This window comes from Eubalaena glacialis, chromosome 1, assembly GCF_028564815.1.
Source record: "Eubalaena glacialis isolate mEubGla1 chromosome 1, mEubGla1.1.hap2.+ XY, whole genome shotgun sequence".
NCBI classification, from domain to species: domain Eukaryota; kingdom Metazoa; phylum Chordata; class Mammalia; order Artiodactyla; family Balaenidae; genus Eubalaena; species Eubalaena glacialis.
Window position 1 is genome coordinate 48241893 of NC_083716.1, and position 26417 is coordinate 48268309.

At 55.8% G+C, this 26417-nt stretch overlaps 2 protein-coding genes across 2 annotated transcripts in view; both read right to left on the reverse strand.

Moving 5' to 3' along the window:
* The window catches only part of CHAT (choline O-acetyltransferase), a 55876-nt gene extending 32397 nt beyond the window's left edge, over positions 1 to 23479 (reverse strand). The window contains exons 1-7 of the mRNA XM_061190114.1: positions 23470 to 23479; positions 14566 to 14668; positions 11446 to 11637; positions 10597 to 10715; positions 8998 to 9051; positions 5253 to 5433; positions 3191 to 3368 (exon numbers count right to left, since the gene is read on the reverse strand). Coding sequence (XP_061046097.1) covers positions 3191 to 3368; positions 5253 to 5433; positions 8998 to 9051; positions 10597 to 10715; positions 11446 to 11637; positions 14566 to 14631 — 790 coding nt within the window. The 5' untranslated portion in view covers positions 14632 to 14668; positions 23470 to 23479. The remainder of the gene's footprint in view (positions 1 to 3190; positions 3369 to 5252; positions 5434 to 8997; positions 9052 to 10596; positions 10716 to 11445; positions 11638 to 14565; positions 14669 to 23469) is intronic.
* Positions 19007 to 20593, reverse strand: SLC18A3 (solute carrier family 18 member A3). Its single transcript, XM_061196229.1, has one exon. It carries the CDS (start codon positions 20591 to 20593, stop codon positions 19007 to 19009), a length of 1587 nt encoding a protein of 528 aa, XP_061052212.1.
* Positions 23480 to 26417: the final 2938 nt, after the last annotated feature.

Here is a 26417-nt window from a genome sequence, read left to right on the forward strand (position 1 = left end):
CTCTCGGTGCATAGCCGTGGCTCTGCGGATCTGAGGCCAGAAGCCTCTAGTCAGGAACCTCCTCTTATTCCTGCCACCACAGCCACATCCCCGTGGACCTCGGGCCCAGATTCTGTTTTCCCTGTACCAAAGGCCTCTGATTCTCTGGGTTCCATTTCCTTTTGCTTTTGCAAGAATTCCACCCCTCCGTTTGTCTCCTCTCTCCCCATTAACAATTTCACTTCCTGGATTACTTCCATGCACTTGCCTCTCCTACTAAAAACACTGCCCTTGAGCCCCATCCTCTTCCCACCACTCCCATTTTTCTGCTCCTTCTAGTACCAAAGTGTCTGAAAAGAACCGTCCACCCTTCGAGATTCTACTCAGTGACCGTCTCATCAACAATTCCCTCCTGCTATTGGATGGCTTCCATCAGCATACAACCATTCACCCTTCCTAGTACTCTAGTCTGACTTTGGTGAAGGTCACCGATGACTTAGGGTTGCTAAGCCCAGGGTCTCCTCTCTGTCCTGTTCTTCCGCGAGCTCTCAGCAGCATCCCACGTGGTCAGCGGCTCTCTCCTTCCCTCTTGGATTTTCGTGACTCATCTCCTGGTTTCCTCTTGACTTCACAGGCTGCTCTTTTGCAATCCCCTTTGCATCTTTCTCTACCTGACCTCCAAGGCCCCATTCTTCCGTTTCCAGATGATCTCATCCAAGTCCGTGACTTTAAATATCACTTCTGTGCTGATGGCTCTCAAATTTATATCTCTGTACCGACCTCTCCCTTGAGCACCAGACACATAGATCTAACTTGACTCAAGGCGTCTCAGCCCTAACATACTTGGAAAGGACTTCTCCACTCTGTTGCCACTTCCCTCACCTGGCTCTCATCTCAGTGAATGGTACCACCATCTACTCAGTTGCTCACATCAAAAACCTAGGACTCTTGCTCATTCCTCTTTTCCTTATTGTCACTTCTAGTTTGAAACTTATCTAGACCCCATCTATGTCTTTCCATCTTCACTCTCCACTCTAGCCCAAGCTGCCTTAATCTTTCATTTTTACACCAAAATTGTATCCTAAGTGGTTTCCCTGTTTTCCTTCCGTGGGAAGGGGCGCTCCAGAGAGGAGAGTTCTGTGAAAGATTGGCTTCCCGCTGTGCAGATGACACAGTCAGTGCTAACTGGATTAATTAGATTTCCAAAGGGAAGGCATGTATGCGCCCCCTCCTTTCTGCGGTGCTTCCTTTAGAAACAGCACTTCCATTCAGAAAGCCAGATCAAGTGCCATTAACAAATTAATTCTGATTAGCGCACCCAAGCACTCAGACCCCAAGGCAGTCCCGGTCAGTTCTGCAGAGAGATGGCTTGGGCCTGGCCTGCTAATAAAGTGGGAACCGTACTGGCAGCAGAGGCGATTCTTTTGATGCCTGTCTCTTTCCCTGGAGGGGAGAAGAGTGGGATTTGATTACACCATGGTCTGCTGAGGGAATCAACTCACTTTCAAATCATAAGTTATTAATTCCCCCACTTGGCAGTGAGGTCGGTGAGAACAGGTTCAACTCTTACGCCTCCCTGTGACCCATGCAGCCTCCGATTTAAGACCAAGCACTTGAAGGTACCCAAGAATCGAATGAAAGAAAAATTCATTGGTAAGTGGGAAATAAGTCTGGGGCCCAGTATCCTTAGTAGTCCTTCGTTCTTTTATTTAACAAATATAATTGGGGACCAACTGTGTTTGGGGCAGCAGATTCAGAAGTTAAACCAGGTAAGGGCCCTGTTCTCCTGCACCTTATAGACTTGGGGGGTGGGGCAGGACAGAGAATCAGCATGAATCAAACAAATGAAAAGCTGACTTCAGAGGGTGAGAAATGCAATCAAGATGAGAAAACAGGGCAAGGGGACAGCGTGTGCTGGGGAGAGCTAGGGGATGCTCAAGGAGGGTCTAGGGTGGGGCACCTGAGCTGAGTTTGGGATGGTGCAAGGAGCCAGCCAGCCCTGGGGGAAGAACTTTCTAGGGAGAGGGAAGTGCCTGTGGCCATACATCCAAGCCCCACCACCTTCTCATTCTCTCAGTACATTTAGCATGGCCACCTTTGCCGGCCAGACTGCTCTCCTCATGGTACTGCAGTTGGTCTGCTTGCCTGGACACTGTCCCTCCCTCCTGCCCCTCTCACTCACGTCACAGGGCTTTGCTCAATTCCCACCTCTTCCTACAAAGCCTTTCAAAAGCCTCCCAATTAGAAGGGCTCCCTCCCCTCTCCGAAGTCCTGGAGCATTTATTTGGCACCTGCTGGCTCTACTGCCTTACATGGGTAGACACTGCATTACTATGTACTTAAATCTGCTCCCTCATCTGCCGTCCCTTCCCCAATTCCTATCCAAGGGGCTGCTCAGGGCCAGGGGTTCATCCTCTCTGTCCCTTACACTCCCTAGGCCTATCCCAGGTCCTCAGCTTACAAACACTCAGGGGGTCTGAATGGTCACCTGGCTGCATCAAAACCTGAGGGGCAGACAGAGGCTCACAGAAGTGTCACCCTTCATCTGGGAATCTCCAATGTAGGCAAGAAAGGAAAGCTCTCCATCCAGTTTCTGAGAATAGGGCTCCCTTTGGGTTTGAAAAGTAGTTTCCAGAAGGATGATTTGAAAATTTTAAGGCTTTTCTTGGATTTCTTATGGGAACGCTCAGAAACTTTCATAAGAGCAGCAGCCTGAAGGATAAGGTCAGCTTGAAGATGAAGAGTTCCGGGACCATGAAATCACAGGAAGGAGGCAGCCAACCACCCTCCCAGAGGTGGGCTCCATCCCAAGTCCCCACCTGACAGCTCTCCCAGTGACTCAGACTCTTGAAATGAGTACCATCCCTGCCCACCAGTAAAACACAACTGCTTCATTGCAGCCGGCCTTCATCCAGCTCATAACCTTCCCTCCCTCAATATTCCTGGACATCCTCAGATTCCAGGGCTAGTCAGCCTCACCCAGAAAGCTAGCACATTGTCAGATGAATTACAAGGGTACAAAAGGTGCCTTCAGTTTCAAGGCACCTCGGCTGACAGTAGGACATGCCATCGGTCCTGGTTTGGAGGGAGGCCTAAGCTCCCCATGCTATGGCAAATGGGGATGAGGCATGGCGCCCGACCCTGGAGGGAGGGGAGCCGATGGGCGTGAGGATGAGATGAGCGTGGAGACGCGCTGGGCCCTGCTGCTAACCTTTCACGAGGACCGTCCTGGCCTCAGCCCACTCGCTCCTCCCGTCTGACGTCAGCAGGCCGATTGGAGGTAAGCGTTCATCCTCGTTGGAAGCCATTCTGACTATCTTTCTCAACTGAGTGAACAGATCCCCCTCACTGAGACGGCGGAAATTAATCACAACATCCAAGACAAAGAACTGTGGGGGAAACAGGTCAAAGACGTCACTCAGGGCGGCCAGCCCAAGGCGTCAGGCCCTCCCTGAGCCTCCACACGGGAGCAGGGCGGGGATGCTCGGACGCATGGTTCCCAAGGTATGTGATGGTTCTGAAGAGTCATAATGTAGGGACCAGCCCAACACTGCTGACTGTGCTGGCCTCCAAACTGCCCCAAATCAAAGAAGGTCAGATTAAACTTACTAAAGAAAGCTTGTTTCTGTAGTTCCTAGATTACATAAAACCATTATGTTTGTGGGGAATTGAGTAGAAATGGATACAACTGCTGTTGGAGGGCTGTGTCAATCAAAACTGAAAATGTGCACGCCCTATGATTCAGCAGTTGCTCTTATAAATACATACTCTAGCCTAAGGCTTAGAGAAATGTATACTCTTGTGCCCGGAAAGACATATAAAGGAATGTGCATATCAGCCTGTTTGCAATAGCAAAGGCGTACAGAGAGCCCAAATGTTCTCCAGTAGGGGAATGGTTAAGTAAATTGTGGTGTACTCGTCCAGTGCATGTCTATCCAGCAGTTAAAAGGAATGAACAGCTACAGGGATAGATCTCAAACACACTGGTGAGTGGAGAAAAAAAGCAAGTCAGCAAATAATATGCAGAGGAATATTAAAATGGAAAAACAACACACAAAATGCTCTACGTGTATGTGTACACATATACATGTGTACCTGCGTGTGCACTGTGTGTAAGGCTTGTGAGCTGTCGTTCAGCAGTTTTGAAGCTAGAGCCTCGGGCATTGTAAAGGGTTTTATTCCCAGCCCCAGGTCAAGAACGCTTGTCAGCTGGTTGACGTGAGTGCCTGGTCCCACACGCTGAACACCATACAGGTGGCCTGGCTCAGGGTGGGAGCCTGAGAGCGCTTCTGGAAGGGATGGACCCTAGGGTACATGGGGACTGGGAAATTCTGGGTCTGACTTTTGAACGAAGATGGAGAAAGGTCCTCGTTTTGTGGCCGGCCAGGCGTCTGGTGGGCTTCGAACCTGGGAACGGCCATCCTCTGATGGCAGACTTAGGGCTCCCGGCTTAGACTGAAAATGTCAGATGAGCCCAAGAAGAAAACACTGTAGAACAAATACCAGGGGAGTCCCCAGGGTGGGTGTCAAACTTGGGTTTTGACAGAAAACAAAACAGCTTTTAGTCAGATGGACTATTTATGTGGAGCCTCAATATATAGAATATACTGTCTGGTGTCAGAAGTCCTCACGCTCGGCCTGTCCCCTGGGCCCCCACGGACTCTTTTTTGTTCCCTGGAACCCAGTCTGAGGACCTTGTGGGCTTGTGACACTGGCAGACCTAGGAGGACTTCTCACCCTTGGACAAGCCACTTAACCTAAGTCTCGTTTCCTCATCTGTCAAATGGAGATTCCAAGGCCCCCTCGGCAGGGTCATCGTAGGATCAGATGGGATGAACGGAAGCGCCAAGCCCACGGTCTCGACATGGAGGTCCGGAGGGTCAGTCTGTAAGCTGTCCGTCTGTCTGTATGTGGTCTCCAGGAAGGCCACGGCCTGGGTGACTGCATGTGGAAGGGCTAAGGACAGGCTGGGTCTCATCAACGACTCTCAGTCCATCCAGGCGGTTCTTTGAACCTGACCTGGCTGGTCAGGACTGAAATGGGAACCCACTGAAGGCATTCTCAATTGATGACTCTCCTCGTTCTTAAAATCCAACCAGCGGAGAGAAATGGGACTGACCAGGAATCAAGAGACCCCACTTTGGGGCCACCCTGCCCCAGCTCACCGCGTGACTCCGGGAGGGGGTTGAACACCCTTGGAGAAGCAGGAATGCATGAGCACATGTGCGCCCCTCCCCAAGCCTGAGAGGCTGCAGCAGCCAGGGGCCGCCTACCTGGTTGCAGCAGGCCACGATGACGTGCTCAGGCTCCGGCATGACGCTGCTCTTCTGGGCCACCAGCGTGTCCTGGGTGTGGCCGGGGAGCCGGTAGGAGGAGAAGAGCCTGTAGTATTGCTTCATACAGAGCGGCTGCCCTGACAGCTGGCCCTTGGCACAGTCAGTGGGGATGGAGTGGCTGGAGGGAAGGGAGGGAAGGGAGGCAGGGAATCAGAGTTGATTCTACTCTAACCTGATTAGGCAAAGTGGAGCAGAAACACCAGAACTGCACGATGATGGCTGTCAAAGAGCTCGATTTGCCACTTTCTAAAGTAGTGGAGCGCCCCGTGGAGCCCCTCGGGGTGTCCTGCGGCCTCCGCTAGTCTCCCTCACCCCGGCCTCATGCACTACATGTGCGCAGGCGCAGCTCTGGCCTTTTCAGCCCTCTGGGCCTTTGCTTCTGCTGCTCTGCTGGGCACGCCTTCACCCTCACTCCTGCTCTCAACTAATGTATTTAGAAAACTCGCTCTACTCTTTTTAGAGGCTACTCCTTCATCACCTCTTCTAGAAACCTCCTCTGAGTTCAGGGTGGAAAGTTCTCTTTCTCCTGTGGTCTCAGCGTGTCTCATGTACTTTCTTCCTTCCTTTTTTCTCCTCCTCCACTTCCTCCTCCTCCTCCTTCTCTCTCACTTTCTCTCTTTCCCTGTCTTTCCTCCTTCTGTCTCCTCCTCCTCTCCCCACCTTCCGCCTTCCCCTCCTCTTCCTCCTCCTCCTTTTTCTTCTCTCTCTTTCTGTCTCTTTCTCCCCTCCCTCCTTCCCTTCCTTCCTTCCTTCTTTCCTTTCTTCCTTCCCTCCTTCCTCCTTCCTTCCTTCCATCCTTTCAGCCAACAAATGTGACTGAGCTCTCTCCGGGGCCAGGCACCGGGATCTGGGCATATAGCTGCAAACAAGACCTGAGTTTCCTGCTCTAATGGGGTGCAGGTCTGGGGTATGTAGTGGGGCAAAGACAGCAAGCAGGTAGTGAGACAGGGTGATGAGACAGTGACTGGTGGGGCAGAAGGAGTGACCAGGGACCTCAGGGAGGCCAGGGAGCCTCACTGTGGACCAGACCTGTGAGCTGAGCCCTGAGGGTAAGAAGCAGGCAGGAGGTGTGCTGGGTGGGGTGTCCCACGGCCCTCCTGCTCCAAGTGTGGGTGTCGGACTGAACTGTAATGACCAGCTCATGACAGGGTGAGTGTGGGACTCCAGAAGGGCTTTCAGAAACTTGTAACAGGTTGACAGAGGACGTTTGTGTGTGTTGAATCTAACGATAAAACAAATGGTGTCGTATTTTGTACCTTTGGGCCATTTTTCTGCTAATTCATTTCTGCGGTGTTTTACAAACCCTTTACTGAATTAAAAGAATATATTGGTCCTTCACCATAGATCATCTGAGGAACACTCGTCCAAGGTGAAAGGAAGCCAGTGCATCAAAACTGAGTAAAGAGACGGCCAGAGAGATGGGGAGACTTGTGAGTCTCCTTGGCAGTGGAAAGGTGGTACCGTTTCATTCTTGGGGCAGTGAAAGCCCCAGAAGGCGAGAGCTTTCAGGGTCAGGATTTGATCTGTTTTGCTTTTATAATGGCCCTGGTTCTGTGTGGAGAATGGGTGGAAGTGGGTCAAAGGAAGAACCAGGAAGGAGGCTGTGGGCTGCTGGGAAGGTGATGGGCCTGGGGAGGGTGGTGGGAGGAGGGGAAGGGAGGCATGGGAATGGGTTCTGGAGGGAGAGTGATGCACCTGCACTTGGACTAGAGAAGCAGGCGAGGGAGAAAGACACCTCAGGTGACTTCTAGGGTCCTGGATTCACCACCGGGGGTGTGTGGTGCTTTTACTGAGACGACAGGACAAGGTGAGGGTCCAGCTGGGGTGTGGGGCGGGACCCCAAAGGCCCACTGGGGATGACTCAGCTTGCAATGACCGGGAGGCGCCCTGGTGGGGACCTCAGGGGGTCGGATAATGGAGTATGGGGCTCATGGGGACCGACACAGCTGTATTTTGTGCTGTTGATGTGTCTGTCTTGCCAAACGGTCTGAGAACATTTTGAAGACAGGGATGGGGCCTTATTTCCCTTCGCCTTCCCAACATCAATTTGCAAAGTGAGCAAATGAATAAATGAGTAAATGAAGCGTCTGAAACAGGCGCTTGGGCAATGGCATAAATTTCCAGCTTGTGACGTTTACGGTGATCAGATGTGGGAACCTTCACGTGGATATGTATGTGTGTGTGAGTGTGCCCACATGCATGCACACAAGCGCGCGCACACACACGTGGGGGTCTGGGGTCTAGGCTGTCAGCGATGGAAGGGTACAAGGTCGTGGGTGGTGCCCTTCCTCCTCTGCTGTCCAGCTGGACAAGGTAAGGGATGAAGCTCTCTGAAATCAGAGAGTCGGAGTGTCAGCAGCACTGAGTTCTGGGGGATGGCAGAGCTCTCCCAGCCAGGAAGACAGACACCAAAAAAACACCACGAGTAACAGTAGCCGGAAGGTCTGGTGACCCAGCGAGGGCATGGTACGGTGAGGAGTGAGCAGACAGAAGTCCAGCAGTGTTTGGTTCAGAAACGCATGGAGAGCCTGCTGTGTGCCTAACTTAGGGCTGAAAGCTTTGAAGGCGTCATCTCATAGGACAGTCGCAGAAGCCCCAAGAGGCGGCTACTATTATTATTTCCATTTGACAGACAGGGGTCTATAGCTAGGAGTGATTACTCACTCAAGATCGACATGTCCTGTGTTGTGCGTGTCAGAATTCAGACTCAGGTCTGCTGACCCCAGGGCCCAAGCCCTGAGCTTCTCTGCACTTTGGGTCTGGGAGCCTGCCCCCTCCTCTCCAGAGGAAACAGCCCTACCCTGGAGGGGCTGCAGGTCTAAGCCTCCCCCGCAAGTCTGGGTAAGACTGGGTTGGATCAAGTTAACAAGTAAGTGAAGTTTGTCCCTGTGCCTTCCTCACTCTGCCACCTCCTGGCTGTGTGACCATGGACAAGGCCCTTAACCTCTCTGAGCCTCAGCTTCCTCGTCTGTGCAATGGACACTGCTTTGGACCCTTCTTTCTTTCTAGCATCTGATGCCCTTATATTACCTGCCTCTGGGGACTCTGAGACCCTCTCACGGGGTCCCCCACGCCCTCTCACTCTCTCTGCTGCTCCTGGGCACCTGGTGCTTGGCTGGAAAAGGGACTTTCCTCCTAAAATCAGTGATGATCCACTGTGCTTATGCAGCTCTCTCCATCTGTCAGGACACCTTTGGGTCCACTGAGTCAGCTCACCCATTTCTCAAGCTTGATGGGGTTGAGGAAACAGGCTCAGAGTGGGGAGCCCATTCCTTTCAAGTAGTGAGTAACAAGACTGAACTCACCATCACCGCGCTCCAACAACTTTTCCTTCCCCACCTTTTGATATGCTCTCTATATTCCTGACACACTGAATCATGGCATGTGTGTATATAAGACGTATGCAGGGAGGGGGGCATTTTAAAGAGATCAAGGAGGGATTGTGCTTACCCCAGGCAAAGTAACCATTAATGGCTGGGCCAGCTGGGTTAAAGGTCATTCTGATGCTCAGGAAGTTCAGGGGGGTTGTTTGCTCTGTGATGGGAGCCCAGAACACAGAGCTGGAAAAAGGCAAGTTCCCTGCCCTCTGGGAGCTCCTTGGCTAGTGTGGTAGGGAGACAGATGGGTCAACAGACTGTGCCAGAACAGGGTACTACCCTTCTCAGGCTGGGCTCTGTCCTACCTGTCCAGCAGGGTCTTGTAGCTGAGCACACCGGAGATGAGGTTGGCTGCAAACCTGCAGAGAGAGATGAGGCCTTAGTTTCTCCTCTCCAGGGCCCAGGCTCCCTCCCTCCCTCCATCCTTCAAATCCCTTCCTCCCTCCCTCCCTTCTTCCTTCATTCCTTCTTACTTCTTCTCTCTCCCCCTCCCTCTCCCCCTCCCTCCCACCTCCTCTCTGTCTCTCCCAAACTCATGGACCACCTACCAGATGTCTGGCCTTGATGGTACACTAATCAGGTGGGGTTCCTGCTGCCCTGCCCCTACCCCCATGCTGTCAGTCCTTCACAAACCTTGGATTAAAAATGTTCCTGAGGAGAGAACGGGGGCGGGGGGGGGGGGGGGAGGAGAGGAAACTGGAAGGTGAATGAAGAGGAGGAGGAGGAGGAGGGAGAGGAAGCCAGGAGAGGCCACAGAGCAGGCAAGAGGGGGTTGGACAGTCAGGGATGGGGTTCTTCCAGGTGAAGGCCTGTGCTGGGGCTGGACTGGGCCAAAACCCCGGGGTTCTGGGAAATCCAATCTCCTGGGAAAAGTCAGTCATTTGGTCCCCTTAATGCTAAGGAAAAGGAAAGTGGGTGCTGGCGTGGGGAAAAAAGGCACCAGACAACCTTACCACGGGACCCTGTCATCTTAACAGCCCATGGATGATAAGCCTGGCTTAATTGCATCAGGAGGGAAACGCCCCCTTCGATGCAATTTTGAGAACTGTTTCCAGAAGTTGTTCATCCATCCACACACTTCCTTCTGCCCAGGGAAGGCCTGGCTGCAGGGGAAGGGGGAAGACTGCCCCCGGCCAGCAGGTTGGTCGGGCTGGTCTTGGTGAAGAAGGAGGGGGCGGGGGTCTTCCAGCATAGTTGAGCCCTGCTCAGAGGCCGAGGTGGGCCCTGCCTCTTGTTTTTTTTTTTCCCTCCCTCTGAACTGTCCCCATGCTGTGCCACATTTGGGTCTTGAGGCCAGAGACCTGGGTTTGGCTCTGAGAGACTCCGGCAGGGAGACCCTTCCTCCCGACCCGACCCTTGTGTAAACGGCCCCTCCCTTGTCATCAGTGGGCCCAGAGGCCGTTCCAGGGGCTCAGTGAGCTCTGAAATTGCAGCAGATGGCAGAGACTCTGGCGGTGGCTGGCGGGAAGAAACCATTTCCACTCCCTCAGAGCCTCTGTCCAGAGCTGGGGGCTGCAGGGCGGCAGAGGCCCTCTGAGATAGCCTGGGGCCGTGGGTCCCAGTAAGAAGCCCCAGCCTCAAGCGCTGGCAGGATCAGAGGCTACAGGCTTCCTCCCAGGGCCTCAACCAGGCCCAGACTGCCATGGGGACACCTGGGGGCCCGTGACCTCCCCACCCCACCCCAAATAGATACATTCTGAGGAAGACCCTGTGTTTGTTACCCACGTGCCGCTTGCCTAACCTCCTTCTGACACCATGGCCTGGATGCCACTGTCTCAGGGCCATTCGACCTCAGAAAGCTCAGCCGAGGCACGAGTTTCAACCTCTCTTTCCTGGTGCTGGTGCCAGGCACCCTCCTCCAGGCAGACCCCCAAGCTGTGAGCCCAAGAGCACGGTGGCCTCACCTTAGCTGGTCATTGGTATCTTGGAAGTGCTGCCGGGCAAAGATCACAGCTGGGCTGGAGTTGACAGGCAGGGCCAGTCGGTTATTGAGATACATGTCATTCAGCCAGTACTCAGACACCTGCCAGGGAGGGTGGGGAAGGGTGCCATTACCCCCAATGGCCACACACATCTCGCCTGTGGAGCGCCCCAGTCCCATCCTGGCAGCCCCAAGGGAAAATGGGGACCCTTCACTAGATCATGTACTTTTTTCATTCATTCATTCATTCCACAAACATACGCTGAGCCCCGCTTATGGGCTAGGGCCTGTGTGCTCCCCGTCTACCACGCCCGTCCTTCAGCTTTGTCCCATACTATCTCCTTTCTTCCATCCCAGTGTTCATCCTGGTTGTTTACTGCTTCATCCATGTCCCCTGCCCATTCTTATGAGTGTCTCATTCCTGCCTTTCACCCCTCTCTGCTTCCCTGACCTCACGCTATCCTCTGCTGCTCCCATCCCTGTTACTCATCTGCCCCCCCATTTCTGTCCCCCATCTGCCCCCATCTCTGTCCCTGTCTGTCCCCCATCCTTATCCCCATCTGTCCTCCATCTCTGTACCCTGTCTCTCCCCATCATCCCATCTCTATCCCATCTGTCCCCTCTCTGTCCCCATCCCTATCTCCCATCCCAATCTTGTCTGTCCTTCACCCTGGCTCCTTACTATCCCTCTGTTGTCTCCCCCATGCCTGTCCCTCCATCTGCCCCATCTTTGTCACCTCCCTGCCCCTCATCCAAATCCCTCTGTCTCCATGACTGCTTTCTGCCCCCTGCCCCACGGGTTCCTTGTTTGCCCCCGCCCAGCAGCTCTTACCCAGTTGGCTGTCTTCTCCTGCCGTTCCAGGAGCTTCTGCTGCAGGGTCTCACCGAGGCCACCAGGAGCCCCAAACCGCTGCACGATGGCCTGGCTCCTCCTGAACTGCTCCTCAGGCACCAGGTGCTGCATGCACCGCAGGTAGGTGGCCAGGGTCTGCTGCAGCGGGGGCACGGGGAGTTTGGGCAGCCCCTGGAAGAGAAGGTTCACAGGCTTTGGTTCCTCTTCTCATGTGTGGCCCATGCCCGTCCCCAAATTGATCCCCTGTGTCTATTTCCATCTGCCCCATCTTTGTTCCTTATCCTGGGACTCACCTGTTGCCAGGGCTCAGCTCAGCAGAATTGTGAACTTAGGAAGCTCCTGTTAGCTTTCTCCCACACCCCAGCCTGGCCTCTAGGAGGGGACAAAGTGCAGAGGAAAAGACCTTGATGCTGACACCAGACTGACATGGGTTCATGCCCCGACCCTGCTGCTGACCATCTGTGTGATCTTGAACAAATCACCCCTACCTCTGTGCCTCAGTTTCCTACCCTGTAAAACAGAAGTAATAACCTCTATCTCTCATAAGATCAAAGAGATCACGAATATGAAAGTGCTTATAAACCATGAAGAATGAGTGTAAGATAAAATGGTCCTGTTATTGATATTGACTGCTGGCCACTCTTAATTTAGGACTTGTTCCCAGCTGGGACTCCACAATCCAATTGATCTCCAGACCCAAAGGGTGTGACTCTAATGGAGACATTTGGACAGTTGAAAGGTGGTGTGAGGTATAGTTCACTGCTTGCCCTAATGACCAGAATTCTGCATGATATTTCCTGGGAAGGTGACTCATGCACTGGGCTCCTTATTAAATCCTTCCCAGTTATGAAACACAGGGAGGGGCATTTAGCTCCATGTGGGTATGGGGCGGAGGTAGCGGAGAATGCTTTGGAAGTTTTTCCACTCTTAATCTCTCCAAGCCTCAGCTTCCTCATTCATAGGACATAAATAACAATTCCTATGTGAGACGGGCACACAGAGAATTAAATAAGAGAAACAACTGGCCCCAAATAGGCACATCATAAAATGTTATGATGTTACTATCCTTATCCCTCCAGATGGATTCCTAAGAGAAAACTCATAATACCTGGGGGCCCCCAAAGTGTCTCAAGAATCTAAGTAGAACTCCCCACCCATGTCCTCCTGATCTGGGCTTCTCAGTTTACGAGCTCTGTCACCCTGGGATCTTGTGTGCGTTCAACAGTGTTATGGCTTAGCCTGGGAAGGAATTTTTGTCCCATTTTCAGATGAGGAAACTGAGGACCAGAGGGTGAAAAGACTAGTCCAAAGTCATCCAGCCATTCGATGGCAGAGCCAGGACCTGAAATCAGTGCCCGCTCCCCACCACCGACAGCCTTTCTGCTCCTTCCTCCTTGGTCGTTCTCTCCCTTGCTCCTTTTTCCATCCATCCTTTTCCTTCTTCCTCACTCAGCTGGTCACAATCGGAAACCAGGACTTTTCATACTACTGCTTAAACTCTACAAAGCTGGCAGATGGTGGGCTGCCTTCTTTTCAGGGGTTTCTCCTCTGTGGGGTGGTGGGGTCAGTGAATTTCCACCCCGGCCAGGCTGTGGAGTGAAGGGGGTCCATTGAATGCTTACCTGTGCTCTGCTCCTGCTGCTGCAGGGACTGAAGCGAGCCCCCATCCCCACTCCCGGGAGCTCTGGGCAGGTGGACCCCCAGTCCACCTGAGTGAGTGAGCCGGAGCGCATGCGCTGATGAGGGAAGGGGCTCTGGCTGTCTGAGCCTGTCTCTAGAGTTCACTGCCCTAGGGGGAGGGAGGAGGGTGTCAGTGCCAACTATGGGCTGCTCCTGCCCTGGGGAACCCTTGAGGATGGGTCCGGGCAGCATTCCAGGTTGCTCAGCCCACTCCCAGAGAGCCAGGTCCAGTCTCCCCACCAAGCTGCTCTAGTTCCCTCTTCCTTCTCTTGGGGTCTTGGGGGTCTGTGTGGTGGGTGAGTGGGGAAACATCTACAGAAAGCGCAGTCCAGCTGGTGGCTTGGCCAAGAGTGCCAGCAGATCTGGCTGGAGCCCCTGCTAGAAACAGGCTACCCTGCTTCGGAGCTCTGACAGTGACTCAGCCTGGGTCATGGGGAATCAGTGATGCGTAAGGAGGAGTGAAGCAGGAAGTCTCTGCTCAGATGTCTCAGCCCCTTGGGGCTCTTCCCAGACTCTCGTGGGCTTCTGGCCTTGCCTGGGTACAGAGGCAGGGACTTGTACAAATGAGGGTCTTTGGGCCCTGGGGTCTTAGATCAATAAACATTTCTGGGCAATTTACGTGAGCCAGGGCTCGCATTTCTGGGCTGGACTCAGGTACAATGGAGATACAGAGCCTGCTCTCAAGGCAGCCACAGTCCAAAGGGAGGGACGTGCCATGGACCAGAGGCAACAACAGAGGTGTTTGTCAGGTTGTTTTTCTGGACAATGTGGTGAGCAACTTCACGAGGAGAAGCCAGAAAATCCTGATCAGGTTTTCAAATGAAGCCCTGGGGTTAGGGTTGGGGTAAAGAGGTGTCAAGAAGACAGGAACCGCCATGTGCAACAGCCTGAAGATCAGATGTGTCGCTCTATCACTCTGGAAGGTGGGTTGAGTATGGTGGGGAGGGAGGATGCCTGCCCAGGGAAGTGTGGCATTGTCTCAGACCAGTGGGGAAGACGGCGCCTAAGGCTCCAGGGCTGACAGCAGCTGGCGCTGGGATGTGACAAGGCTTAGAGTAGGGAATTCAGCCTCATCCTAAGGCAGTTCCACTGGGCTCACAGCCACTGGAGGTGGAACTTGGAGAGAGGGGAGGCCCTGAGAGAAAAGAGAGTGCCTGGCTCAGGTCAAGGGCTCTCCCTGGCCTTGGAGGTTAGGAAGTGTGGCTGTCAGCATTCCCTCAGTATTCCCTGACGCCACTCCCACCCCTCCAGGCCTCCCAGGGCTCCTCAGCAAACTTGGGGCAGGGCTGCAGCCTGGGTCTCCTGCCCAGGAGAGCACAGGGCTAGGGGCCAGGCAAGAGTTGGGGGTCAGTCCCACTCAGGACTGTTCTGGAAGCAAGAGTTTGTGAATGGGGAGAGAGGGATCCAAACGTCACTTACAGGCTCCTCGTCACTGCTGGGACTTTTTGCTGCCGTCTTAGGGGGCGTTTTTTCGAGGATGGGCATCTTGGTGACTCCTGATTGGGGAAGCAGAGGTGTGGACCTGGGGACCAAGAAGCAGAGAGGCATCAATACAACAGCCACCTAGACCGGACCCTTCACTTCCCACAGCCTGGTACCCTGCCCCTGCCCTGTGAGGAGGCCAGAGCTGGGCAGCAGTGTTCACAGCCCTCCCTGTGGGCCTGGTCCCAAACTCCTGACCTCCAGACCAGTCCACACACTGACCACAGTGTCCTCTCTGACTCCAAATAGGAGAGGGTAGGGCCTGAAATGAGTCTCCAGTTGGCACCTGCTCCACAAAACTGCTGTCATCCAGCCTCAACTGGCCACCCCAGAGCAGCGTGGGAGAGAGCAGGGCTGGGCTTGCTCATTCCAGATCCATGAGGGGTCACTGGCAGAGCACTTGCGTTGTTCCTGCCTGGGACCCGATAGAGATGTGCTTTGCAGATTAAAATCTCTCTTTCCCACTAGACTGTGAGCTTCTCCAGGGCAAGACTACATCTGCCGCGTTCAGTGCTTCACCCCTGGGCCGTAGCCCTGTGCCTGGCATGGAGTAAAATCAGTGTTGGGTAGCTGAGTACAAGGAATGCATGTGCACATGAATGACTACAAGGTCCTCTAAGGCTCTGGGCTCCAGGAGACACTCTAGGCTTATCGGAGACTGGCCCGTGGCCAAGGCAGGGAGGACCCTGCTGGATGGGCTGTGACTTAGGCAATCTCTGGTCGGCTGGCTCCCAGTGTAGGTGGCATGAGAATGCTGAGGGAGATGGTACAGGGAAGTTAGGCAGCCCAGGCCCCTAGGGGCCCCCTGAATAGGCCTGTAAGGAGGTGGATTAATTCTGAAGGTACAGTAGAAGTGAGCCAGGCCAAGAGGGGCAAAAGCCAGTTTTTAAGGCTAGTGGGGCCCAACCTCTACCCTCAGGGCCCAACCTCTATCCCTAAGCATAATCCTGCATAAGCATAAGCACCCACCCATGGTTTCCACTCATCCATCCCCTATTCTCTCCCAAGAGCCTAAAGCTAAGACTTAGCCCATTCTACCCCCAGGCAGACACAGTGGGAGAGGGGGGTTGGGTGCAAGGCACAGTTGACCCTAAGACACAGCATCCAGAAAGATAGATAATCCCGGCCCAGGGGTGGAGGAGCCTGGGGTTGCCTGGTAGCACTGGGCAGAGAATGTAGAGTCCTTGCGGGCACTGTGCCACAGCACTCGGGACTAGGTCGTCCCCAGACAGGTGAGCGCCCTGTAGCATAGGGGCTGCCGCTACCCACTGCAAAGCAGAAGCAACGGCATCCAGATGAGAGTCGATCCCAGCGCCACGGGAGTTTTGAGGGGGCGAGTAGGGCAAGGGCAAGGTGGTAAGGGCCCTATAGACAATGCAGCCAATGCCTCCTCTTGCTCTGGCCCCCAGCCAGACCATAGCAGGAAGATACTAGTCAAGCCTCAGAGACCCCATGTCTTGCAGAGGCACAGGAGATTGAAGTAGGATGGTTTCATGGGTGCCAAATGGGAGGGCCTTGTTCCTGCCGGCCAGCTGCTCTTCCTCACTGGCCCTTGGGCTGGCGCCTAAAGGGTGTATTTGTGTCGGTATCTTTCTACGTCAGTTTGGTGCCCTCCACTCCACACTCCCACCAGCCTGGCTTCTGAAACCTGCCTGGAGGGGTCTCTCTTTTGCCCTGGAAGCCGAAGCCCGGCTCAGCCCGGGCACCACAGGCTGCCCGCGTGCTCCAGGGGCTCCCTGCCACCCGGCTTATATTTGCCACTTGCGCCCATGCCTGCACCCCATCTCCCGCCTCCGCGAGAGAGTTGGAGAGAGGCAGGTGCATGCCAGCACTTCAGGGGGTTGGAGTGAGACCTGCAGACCCTCCAACTGGGCACGGAAAGTGCAGACCTTGGCACTTAGCAGACGGGGGTTCAGAAGTGTGGACACACACGTGAAGCCGCGAAGCTGACAGTCAAGCCTGTCCAAGCCCTTTCCCCCAACTTCGCACCATCCAGCTCCCCGTCCCCCTGCCCCCACCCTGGGTGGAGAAACACCAGAGCCACAGAATCCCGCACTCTCCTGGCCGTCCCCCGACGGCCGCTGCCCTTCGGGACTCGGAGGACTCCGCGGGCTCTGGGGCCTCCCGGCCCCGGCGCGGTCCCTGGACGGAGCCTCCCTCCGCTCCCGGCTCCCCGCGCTGTGCTCCGCCAGACCAGCCCTACTCACCTGCTCTCCTCGTCTCTGCTGCCTCGGCCGCCGCTGCACCGCACCCAGCAGAACTAGGGGCTAGAATGTGAGCCGGAAGGGATTCGGGGGCGCGTCAGCAGTGCGGGGGTGGGGGCCACCGCCTCAGTCGGTGGCAGAGCCTCCGACGTCGCCGGGTCCCCAGGCCTCGCGACTGGCTGCGAGCGAGCCGGCCGCGCCAGTCGCCTCCCCTCTTTCCTCCTGTTCCTCCTCCCTCCCCTTTCTCCCTTTTCCTCCCTCCCCACAGCCCCACCCCTACCTCTCACCCACTCCATCCTTTGTCCCCCCCACCCCTGCCCCGCCCCACCACTCCGCCGCCTTCCGGGATCCTATCTCCCGGCCCCCATCCCTTGCTCTGACGGCTTCCCGGACGATCTCTCGAAAAGGCAGCGGAATCCAGGCCCGAGATGGGGGGTGCAAAACGGGGCCCCGCCCGTGCCCATCGCCCTCAGCTCAGCCTTCCCCAGTCCCTGCGCTCCCCTAACCCCTTTATCCTAGCCGTGGCTGCCTCTGCAGAACCCTGGGGAGGGTTGGGTCTGGATAAATCTGTGCCCTCCCCACTGTCTAGGGCAGGCTCAAACCTTATTACAACTCCTTTTACAATATAATAATAATAATAATAAATAAAAACAACCTGTTTGTCGATCACTGCAGATCCTTTTCTATTCCCACTCATCCCGGCTGGCACTACGGGGAATATGCAGGATACAGACCTGGGGATGCTTAGAGACACACAGCCAGAGGCAGACATTCCTCCCAGACAATGCATTCCCCCCCACCCCATATAGATCCTTACACACGAACACACACAGACAGACTCACAAAGAGAGACCCTGCTCAGACAGACACACACACAGCCGGACACACAGAGTCAGAACAGATGTGCACACACCAGCAGTACAGACCCCCACAGACGTTGTCTAATACACAGGCGTACCCCAACACGGCGACCTCTCCATGCCGGAATCCGAGGACTCTGCAGCCCTCAGGAGGCCGCAAGTTGCAGGACTGGGAGTGGTGCACACACGCTGGTCTGGGATTCTGGGGACCCCCACTCAAGGTGGGGAGACTTTTCTGACAGCCCTGGGCACTTGCTTGCACTCAGGACCAGGTAGGGTGGGGTTGGTATCAGCTCTCACACTATCATTCTCTCCAGCCCTGACTCAAGCCCGCATAGCTGGGACACAGCGGACACATCGACAACTGTTCCTCCACTCCTCGTAGGATAGAGTCCAGCGGTCTAACGAACACACACACATCACACACATGCGTCTAGAGAAATCAAGCCCTTAAAGATGCCGCCGGTTTTTTTTCAGCTGCCCATAACGGTTCCACCCCTATTCCCTTTCGGAGACTGGACGGGACAGGTTGCCAGGCTCGAAGGGAAGGGAAGCTTGGGCGCCTAAGAGCTCTGTCTTAGACTCAGGGTGTGTCCTCAAGGGGCGGGACCAGCGCACCCGGAGGGAGCGGGTCCTCAGGCTCCCCCGGGCGGCGCCCTGGGGCGCTGCGCTAGGCCTGGGTGAGGGAGGGGCTGTCGCGGGCTGAGGCCGGCCTAGGCACCAGGGTGTTCGTGGGTGAGAGCCTTGATGAGTTTGCTTCTTTCGTATCTCCTTCTCCAGGTAGCAAAAGAGCAACAGGCTTCCTGCATGCCCGCTGGACTGAGACCTGGATTTGGGTTAGACCCAGCTCACCCTCCCATTCTGCCCTGGCCCCTTGCCCGGCCGCCCACCCCATCAGTAAAGAGACTCGGTCTCGTACAGATATAGTTTATTGATTCGGCCCGGAGGCACCGCGGCGCAGCGGGCCAAGTTGGCACTGGGAGGAACGGAAGGAACGACAAACAGAGGCACGGCTCTACATCGGGGAGCCCCGAGGTGGCGACCCGCGCGCCTCTTCGTCTTTGCCAGGAGCACATCAGTTCACGTGCCTCGGTGCTCCACGCCCCATTGGAGGAAAGGGAGGAGGACACAGAAAGGGTCATAGAGAGGGGACTCGGGCAGGGGAAATCAAGACAGAGGAGGGGCTGGGGTACTCGCTGGAGAAGGCGGGACCTGAGCCTGAGCTGGCCAGTGTGCTCACAGAGCAGCCACCTTGACCCGGGGGTGGGAGTGGGGTGGGGAGTGGGTGGGTGGCCTGGAGGAGAAGCGGGGCTGCTAGCTGCGGGTGTAGTAGTCGTAGTCGTCCTCGCATGCGTCAGAGGGGCCTGACGGGCTGCGAGGCGCGCCTTCCCGATCGGACAGAGGGCGCTCCCGCAGGCGCACAGCATCGTATAGACCCTGCGGTGGCTCATCCAGCAGCACATCGCGCTCGGAGCGGGAGCGCTTCAGGCGGCCCACGTTGCGCAGCAGCAGCAGGACGGGCGCATACAGCAGGTTGGCCAGGCCCATAACAAGGCTAAGCTGCTCAAAGCCAAGCGAGTGCACGATGTGGCCCGCCACTATGGGCCCGAGCGCATAGGCCACGCAATAGGATATATCGGCAATGGCGTAGACGCTGCCATAGACCGAGACGTGGCGCACGTCCACAAGAAAGGCGAGCGTGGGCAGCAGCGCCGTGTCCACCAGCGCAATGCCGAAGCAGAGGCCGCAGAGCGAGACCACTAGTGGTGCGAAGGAGCGGCAGGCGGGCACCAAGCACGAGCTGGCGCCTATCACTGCCAGCCCGAAGGCGCCGTACAGCCACTGCAGGTGGGGGTAGCGCGCTGCCAGTCGCACTGTGAGGTACACGCCTAGCACGTGCGGCACGAAGGCCGGCAGCCAGGCTATGCCTGCGTCCCACTCGGACGCCGCCATCGTGTGCTCCATCCACGTGGCGATGGTGGGCTCGAGAAAGGCGAGGGGGATGTTGCAGGTGGTGAGCGCGCCTGCCACCACGGCGATGTAGGGGTCCAGCATGAGGCGGTGGATAGGCGTGCCCACTGGCAGGTTGGCCCGCGCCCGCGCCGCGGCGGAGAAGGGCTTGACCACGACCAGCAGCAACAGGGCGTCGAGCAGCGAAACCATGGCGAGCACCAGAAAGGGCGCGGTCTTGCCCACGAACTTGTGGAGGAACCCCCCGAAGGGCGGCGCCACTAGGCTTCCGAAGCTGATGAAAGCCAGCGCCAAGCCCAGGGCACGACTGCGCTCCGGCTCCTCAGGATACTTGTCGGCGATCATGGCAATGCCAGACGTGTCCGCGAAGGCCGAGCCGAGACCCTGTAGGCTGCGCGCGGCGAAGAGCGTCGCGTAGTCCTCCGCGAAGGCAAACATCACTGTAGAGGCGAACAGTACGCCCAGGCCCATAAGCAGCGGCAAGTCATAGCTCATGCGGTCGATGAAGGTCCCGCTCAGGGGGTTCACCAGCAGCTGCAGGATGGCCTTGGAGGCAAACAGCACCCCGATCTTCACGTCCTCGTTGTCGGTGGGGTATTGGGGCTGCGCGGTAGACCTGGCCGGCATCGCGGGCGTCGAGGACTCCGAGGTGTTGACCGTGTCGGCACTGGCATTGGCCGGAGTGGGCGGCGGCAGGGTGGTCACACACACTTTGGAAGTCAGGGTGGGCTTCTCGCTGGCCGAGTGCACGTAGTAGGGCACGATGGGCACGATGACCATGTACAGCATGTTGTCCAGGAACAGCGCCACGCACACGATGACCAGCACCAGGCGCCGCTGCCGCCGGGGATCTTGCAGAGCCGCGCCCACCGCCTCCGACAGCTTGCTGGCTGCCGCCGGGGCCTGACCCGCCGGCGCCTCGGGTTCCATCACCCGCACCCCGCCGCTCTTCCGAGGACGCTTCGGCCTGGGCCGGGCGCGCGCGCCCTGCAGTGCAGAGACCAGGGCGCGGAACTTCGGGGGACCCTGCTCGCCGGGAAAGGCAAGGACCCTGTCCGGCGAGGCGCCGCCGCTGTCCGGAACAGAGCTCGGGACCCGCCGCCGCTGGGCTCAGGGGCGGTCAGGAAAGGCGGCCGTGCCAAGGCGCCGGGGCCGGAGACTGAGCGCTCTGAGGCTCGGGCGCGCCGGGAGCCACCCCCGCAGCGCTGAGAGGCCGCCGGAGCAGGCCGAGGGGCATGCTGCTGCCGCCAGCCCGCCGGCTCGCTCGCCCCGCCGCTCTCCCCTCCCCTCGCCTCGGCTCTTGCCTCCTCCGCCGCCGCCTACTCTTTTTTTCTTTTACACTCGGGGCTGTGACGCGGCGAGTCTCGGCCCCCGAGTGGTGCCCGGGCCACTTGCGTCGCTCATGCTAATGCGACGTCGGCGGGGCGGGGGCTGGGGGCGGGGCGCTGCCGGGAGGGGGTCCTCTCCCCAGATGCGCCAAGGCTGGAAGCCCCAGAAAGGGGTCTCGGTGCGAAAGAGTCCTGGCCAAGCCCCTGAGGATGGGTGCACCGCGCGACAAGCGGGTTCTCCGCCCCCGCAGTTCTAGGACTCGTGGGGTCCGCGCCCGCTCTTCTCCCCGCGGAAGGGGGCACACAGCGGCCGCTTTCCCCCGGCCCCGCGGGAGAGGGGGGCGCTAGGGGCTCCAGATCTCCGCCTTAGCCTGGATCTCAGCGCGCAGCGGGTAAGGAGTCCCCGAGGTGAGCCGCGGCTACGTCCATCTGTTCTCGCAGCTGGAATGTGGAGCAGTGACTGGAGGGGCGCCGACGACAGATCCCTCAACCCTTTCTCTGGCCCCGCCCCCTGGCCCCTTCCACGCCGGGGAGGGGAGGCGCAGACTGCTGGACTGGGTTCCGACCGACCGGCCCTTCGGGAGAATGTCACAGCAGAGAACTCCTGACTGTGAGCATCTGGGGATTGAGGGGAGAAGTCGCTTCGTCCCCACCCAGGGCCCCCAATATCAGCTCTGCCCCGCCCACCCTACCGCTTTCCCCACGTCCTTCTCCTAACCAGTGCGCCCCCTTTCCGTTTTAACTGTCCGGGTCCGGCAGCTCCGCCTCTTCTCCCTTCCCGCCTCCTCACGCTCTCCCCGTTCTAACTCCTCCCAGGCAGTCTTCGCACTACACCAAGCCCTTCCTCCGCTCCGAGAGGTCCCGCCCCCTTCCCAACCCCACCCCCACCTCCAATCTCCAGAGCTGCCGCCAAGTCCCGGGTGGGCTCAGGGAGTGATGTGGCAGGGGTCTACGCCTGGATCTGTAAGAGACCCCGCGTGGGTGCCGAAACCATTTTCTGGGCGGGATCCAGCAGCTTTGCTCTCAGCAGAGGCTCAAGGGGGGCTCACCTTAAGAGGGCCACACCCGCTGAGACGCCCCGTTCTCAGAAGACAAGGTGAGCCGCCCTGGCTTTGCGCTGGGCCTAATGTGTCCCCAGCGTTGACCATGGATGGCACATCGAGTCCATATTCTGGTCTGCGGACTGGCCGGAGAGAGGCTCTGAGGCAGTGGAGGCTGGGAGATTCGTGCTGTTGAGATTACAGTTTGTCTCTTTCTTCCAGAGTCAGAGAGGATTCTTCCCATCCTTCTGGCCTCAAAAGCAAACTACCATTAGATACGGCTTCTTCCCTTACGGTGCTCCCCACTCCGAAGGAGGCATCCTGATACAGTGGAAAGAACTTGGGCTTTAGAGGCAGAGGACTGAGATGGCTCCTGGCTCTGCCACCTACTAGTTAGGGCGCCTGGGAGGAAGGGGGGGAATCACTTCGCCTCTCTATCCCTCAGTTTCTTTATCTGTAAAATGTATAATAGTACCCACTTGCTTAGGGTGCCTGGCACACAGTAAGAGCAATGTAAGTGGCTGCTGTGGTTATTTTTATCATCTGTAAGATGTGTTGTTTTATCTTCATTTTACAGTTGTGGGTCTTGTAAAGAGCAGATAAAAGTTTCAGGGGTACCCTGGCTTCCTGGCTAGCCCCTCTGGTTAAGCAGGCATTATGATTCCAGGCTCTGTCTTGGCTGGTGAGAGTCCCAGAAGGCATTGGAAAGTTGGCTTCTGTCCCTGAGATAGCTGTCGGATGAGGTGATGGAGACCAGCACGCCAGGGTGAGAGGCAGCAGCCTTGCCACCCATTGCCCAATCTCTCCACCCACCCAGACACCTCAGGGAAGGAGAAGAAACTCTTTCACTTAAGGAGTTGCCAACACCTGCTCTGAAGTGGCCAAACTGTCCTCTGTCTGAGGGAGGGAAAAAGTTCCAGTATGGGGACAGGCCTGGCTCTGGATGACCTTGGGCAAGTCACAGCCTCTCTCTGGGCTCCAGCCTTGGTCTCTGTTAAGTAAGGGGTTAGGGGACTCCTAACTCACTGCAGCCGTCAGCAGGAAATGGGTGCTATAGAAGGGCTCTGTTGGGTGAGAAAATTATTTTAAATTTTATTTGAAGGCCGTTAGTCAGTACACACCCTCTCCAGCTCATTGCAGTCTTTCTCCAGCTGGCTTCACAAATTTACATCACCTGCCTCGCTCTCTGGTCTTTTGAGTTTGAGACCTCTGGTCCCTTCTGACTCTCCCATTATGAGGCTTTTAAAGGGACAGTCTTCCAACCTACTGAGCAATTATTATTTATGCATATGTTGTTTGCCTTATCTGATTTGAAAAAGGGGGGTTGGAATATAAGGCAGAAGTTTTCTGTCTCGTGGCTAAAGAACAGTGGAATCTTAGAGAAGAGAAACTTTCCCAGGGCCTTCAAGATGCAGATCCCTTCTTCCAGCTCTCTGGCCCACAGAATTCATGGCTGTTCCTGAGCATGAAGGCAAGTTATCTCTGGGCTCATGCCTAATTCTCCAGACCTCTGTTCCCCTATGGTAGGAAACAGGTTCATTTATTAAGCACATCTCTGTGCCAGAGGTGTTGTGTGTGCTGCTTTATTTAATTCTCACTCAATCCTGGTTCAGTGTAGGTGCTATTTCCCCTGTCTTATTGATGAGGAAGTTGGGCATGGAGAAGCTGGGTCACTTGCCTGAGATTCCAGCAGTAGAGCCTAAATTTAAACCCAGGCCATGGGGACCAGTCTTGTTGTCCTCATGCTGCTTCCCTATTCCTTGTGCCTCATCATGCCCCTGCTGTTCTTCGTGCAAGGTGACCACACCTTCCCTGGCAGTGCCAAGGAGAGGGGCAGATGAAGATCCATGGAAGGAAAAGAGGCCAGGATGGACTGATGCCTCCCTCCAAAGCAGCAGCCCTCCACACAAAACTCCCCCAGGACATCCCCCCCAAACACACACACACACACACACACACACACACACACACACACACACACACACACACACACACCAGACTTCACCCAGGCAGGCAGGCAGGCAGGCAGGCAAGAAGGAAGGAAGGAAGGAAGGAAGATGGTCCAGGACCAGCTCCTTAAGGAAGCTCCAGGGACACTAAATTCTTTCACCCTCCAACTTCCAGCTTAGAAAGCAACCTCCTACCCGTGCATCAGCAGCCCCAAGGACTAGGGTGGAGGAGTTGGCAGCAGGCCAGGACGCCTTGCCTCAGCAAAAAGCTGAGCCTTGGCAGGAGGGGAACAACCTCTATTCTGGCCCTGGCCTGCGGGGAGCTGTCCAGGGTGCTGGTACCGGCTTTGCAACTTGCCAACCAGCCTCCCTCAAGGGCCCCGACCCTCCATCTTCCTGCACCTGTGGCTTCCTCTTCACCAGAACTCTTGGTAAATTCCTTCCCAGAGACTCCTCTATTTGAGCATAACTTGCAGGCAAAAGGGAACTTCCCATCCAATTCTGTTGGAGAAAATGAAAGCAATTTTTTCTCTCTTTTCTCAACCAGATGTAGTAACTATTACTAGAGAGTACATATCTAGTAAGTGGAATGAGTAAAGCAAGGAACTTATTTATAAGACACATAGATGTGTTTATAAAGTGCCAGGCACTGTTCTAAGCATTTTTAAAACATTAATTCATTTAATCTTTTATCAACCTTCATACTACATTTTTGCAGGTAAGGACACCAAGGTATAGTAATTCATCCACAGTCAGAGAACTCACAAGTGGTGGAGACAGACTTCATATGCAGGCTAGCTCCAGCATCCAGCTCTCAGCCACCATGCTGTCCTGCTCCAGGATGAATGAAGATTATGAGATGACTTACTTGAAAGTATCTAACTCAATGCCTGACACTTAGTGGGAGCTTAATTATTATTGCTTTGTATGGATAGAGACAGGTTGATGATTTCTGGCTGACAATCTTCCTTCTCATTTTATCCATTGCCTACAGTTGTGACCTCAGTCTGTTAGGAAAAAAATTTTTTTTTCTACACCAGACTAGTGCCATAGTGGAGCTTGCTGGGGACTCGGGGAGTCCTGGTATGTTGCAGCTTGGGGAGGGGGTGGAAGGATAGCCATCTTGCACCTGTGCCTGGGTGAGGTCTGGTGTGTGTGTGTGTGTGTGTGTGTGTGTGTGTGTGTGTGTGTGTGTATTTAGGGGGGTCCTGGAGGAGTTGTGTATGGAGGGGTGCTGCTCTGGAGGGAGGCATCAGTCCATCATGGCCTCTTTTCTGAGAAGGTCATGGACCGGGTCAATTCCAGGGCCTTGCCATTTGTTGCTTCACTGAGACATCTGGTCCCAGAGATGGGAAATGGCCATGTTTCTGTGGAGAAGCAGGTTGATGTTGGTGGTGGCAGTGTGTGGGCAGGGCACCTGCTCTTGATTTATTATTTCTTTGTCTCCCAGAAAGCACTTGAGTGCCGGCTTCGTTCCAATGAGGCTCATGAGCCTCTCTGGATTCCAATACTGGGGGGGGGGAGGGGCGGTGCAGTTTACCCTGCCCTCGTCACCCCCTCCCTTGTGTGCTTCCTCCGGGGGGACCTCAGGGCCTCAGCATCACTTAATTAATTTAGGTTTCCCCAGCCACATATTTTCAGATTCAAAGGAACAGAGCGGCCCTGTCAGCCTTTCCCGGAAGCCTGTGAGTCTGGTGGCTGGAAGCCAGAAGGACTACGTGCCTGCCTGCCTGCCCTTGGCCAGCCTGTCCTTAGGGGCCAGACTTGCCTTATGCACAGCATAGCTGGGCTCCAATGGGAAAAGAAGGGGACTGCAGCTCCTGCACTGTGTGTGGGACTTGTAGCTCCTCTGTATAGCTCCCAGAGAAGGGGCTGCCTCTACCCGCTTTCCTGTAAATCACTGAGTGGAAGCAGAGCCTCAAAATCCCCTTTGTCTCTGCTCCCTCCACTGACTTCCCACCCCAATCGAATGAGTTTCTCAGGTTCATCTCCCTCCTCCATCAAGACCACCCCTGCCCCTGGCACAGACTGCACATCTTCCTTTGCACTCGGGCAGTCAATTACCTTCCAACTTGTCCCTTGCCTCCTGACCTGGCCAACCCACTCCTGCACAGATGCCAAACTTCTTTTCTCTGTAAAGTTTCAGGCACGTTCTCAGGGACCAACATACCTTGCAGGGACCCCTGACGCCTGGGACTAGGGTCCGTCTTCTTCTCCCAGCCTCGTGGCTTTCCACAACCTGCCCCCCACCTCCCGTTCTCCCTGTCTTCCCTAATGGCCACAGGAACTCCCACCTCTGCACTTTTTTAAAAAAATTAATTTTATTTTTTATACAGCAGGTTCTTATTAGTTATCTATTTTATACATATTAGTGTATGTATGTCAATCCCAATCTCCCAATTCATCCCACCACCACCACCCCCCACCCCGCTTCCCC

Excerpts from the sequence above, each read along its gene's own strand:
- SLC18A3 (XM_061196229.1), bottom strand. The coding sequence starts at position 20,593 with ATGGAACCCGAGGCGCCGGCGGGTCAGGCCCCGGCGGCAGCCAGCAAG.